This window comes from Gymnoscopelus microlampas (assembly GCF_963454915.1).
Source record: "Gymnoscopelus microlampas genome assembly, chromosome: 11".
Classification (NCBI taxonomy): Eukaryota; Metazoa; Chordata; class Actinopteri; order Myctophiformes; family Myctophidae; genus Gymnoscopelus; species Gymnoscopelus microlampas.
This window is the reverse complement of record NC_139948.1, coordinates 41,602,875-41,604,575: the sequence shown is the minus strand read 5'-3', so window position 1 is coordinate 41,604,575 and position 1,701 is coordinate 41,602,875. Positions and strand designations below refer to the sequence as shown.

Below are 1,701 nucleotides of genomic sequence, written 5' to 3'. Positions count from 1 at the left end.
AAAAGTATTGATTTGCATTAACAATGGAAGGGTTAGGGGGTACACAAATTTTTTGGTCGGTGTCCAAAACTCACTTATAGGGGGCGGCTACACCGCCCCAAAAAACAGAAAAAAACACACATGATAAAGTGACATCAGTATGTGATGTCAGGCAGCGACAACGTCGCATTGTGATTTGCTGAGAAGCTATATCACTTGTCAGTGGACCTAGTTGTATTAATAAACTAATATAATAATAATTGGAACCTATTTGTCTGTCTTCAGTCAGTTAGGCCGGGTAATGAATGTCAATGTCTGAGGACGTAGAGTCCCAGCAGCATGAACTGCTTGCTCTAGCAAGTATATATGATGATGATGAGTTCCACAGGGCCGGTTCGGCCCAGGGAGGAGAGATGCACATTTGCTTGGAACTGCCTCCAGACTTCAAAATCGTTGTCAAAGGAGCAGACTCAGAATACAATATTTCCTTCCTACCACTTCTTACCCTGAACTTCCAGCTTCCTTCAGCGTACCCTTCTTCCTCCTCACCACTTTACACGCTCAGCACCAAATGGCTGACGAGGGCACAGGTGAGCTCCCTGTGCAGACGCCTGGACGAGCTGTGGGAGGAGAACCAGGGCTGTGTGGTCCTCTTCACCTGGTTCCAATTTCTCAAGGAGGAGGCACTGGACTTCCTGGGTATCCAGTCCCCTCTGGAGATTGTCAAGGAAAGTAAAGTGTCCGTGCAGGGCTCCAGTAAATCTTCTGAAAAGGAAGTAGTAGAAGAGCGACTAAGGAAGCCCTCGTTTCAGCTGGACCCACGGGCCGCGCTGACCGTGGACCCATGCGGCGACATCCTGCATCAGCTGCTGGACTTTGATGAGGCACAGCGGCAGAAGGCGTTTGACGGAAAAGTGTTCTGCTGCACCATCTGCTTCACAGAGAAGCTGGGCTCTGTCTGCCTGTGCTTCAAGGAGTGCCAGCACGTCTACTGCAAGGCCTGTGTGACCGAGTACTTCCAGATACAGATACAGGAGGGTAACGTACGGTGCCTTAGCTGTCACACGGCAAAATGTTCCTCTGTTGCTACACCTTTGCAGGTCAAACAGCTGGTGGACGAGGAGCTATTTGCACGTTACGACCGCTTGCTGCTGCAGTCCGCTCTGGAAAAAATGGAAGACGTGGTGTACTGCCCCCGAAAGTCCTGTGCCACCGCCGTCCTGATGGAGCCAGACAGAATCATGGGAATCTGTTCCACTTGTTGCTACGCCTTCTGTGTCCTCTGCAAGCTGGCATACCACGCCCTCGCCAGGTGCAGAATCACAGCAGATCGGTGGCCTGAACTGAAGGATGAGTATCTGTCAACCAGTGCGGAGGGAAAGAAATTATTGGAGAAGCGCTTTGGGAAGAGGGCCATCCAGAAAAGGCTGGAAGAGTCCTTCAGCACAGACTGGATAGATGAGAACTGTAAATCATGTCCATATTGTGGGGTAAATATACAGAAACAAAAGGGCTGCAACAAGATGACATGTACGTCCTGCAGGGAGTACTTCTGTTGGTCTTGCCTGTCGCAGATCCCAAAAAACGATCCTTACGGTCACTTCAGCAACCCCAACTCAAACTGCTACAACAGACTGTTCCCATGGGGAGGTGTGCAGCAACGTCGTTAGACGGGGGCTTCGGTGGCTATAGCCACCAATGTTTTATCCAAAGCCACCAATA

The 1,701-nt window shown here is 50.2% G+C and overlaps 1 protein-coding gene across 1 annotated transcript; it reads left to right on the top strand.

Moving 5' to 3' along the window:
• Positions 1 to 290: 290 nt before the first annotated feature.
• LOC311054767 (E3 ubiquitin-protein ligase RNF14-like) lies at positions 291 to 1,649 on the top strand (the record flags this gene model as incomplete). Its single annotated transcript, XM_084070772.1, has 1 exon — positions 291 to 1,649. The coding sequence occupies one exon, from the start codon at positions 291 to 293 to the stop codon at positions 1,647 to 1,649; it is 1,359 nt and encodes a 452-aa protein (XP_083926898.1).
• Between the last annotated feature and the right edge of the window lie 52 nt (positions 1,650 to 1,701).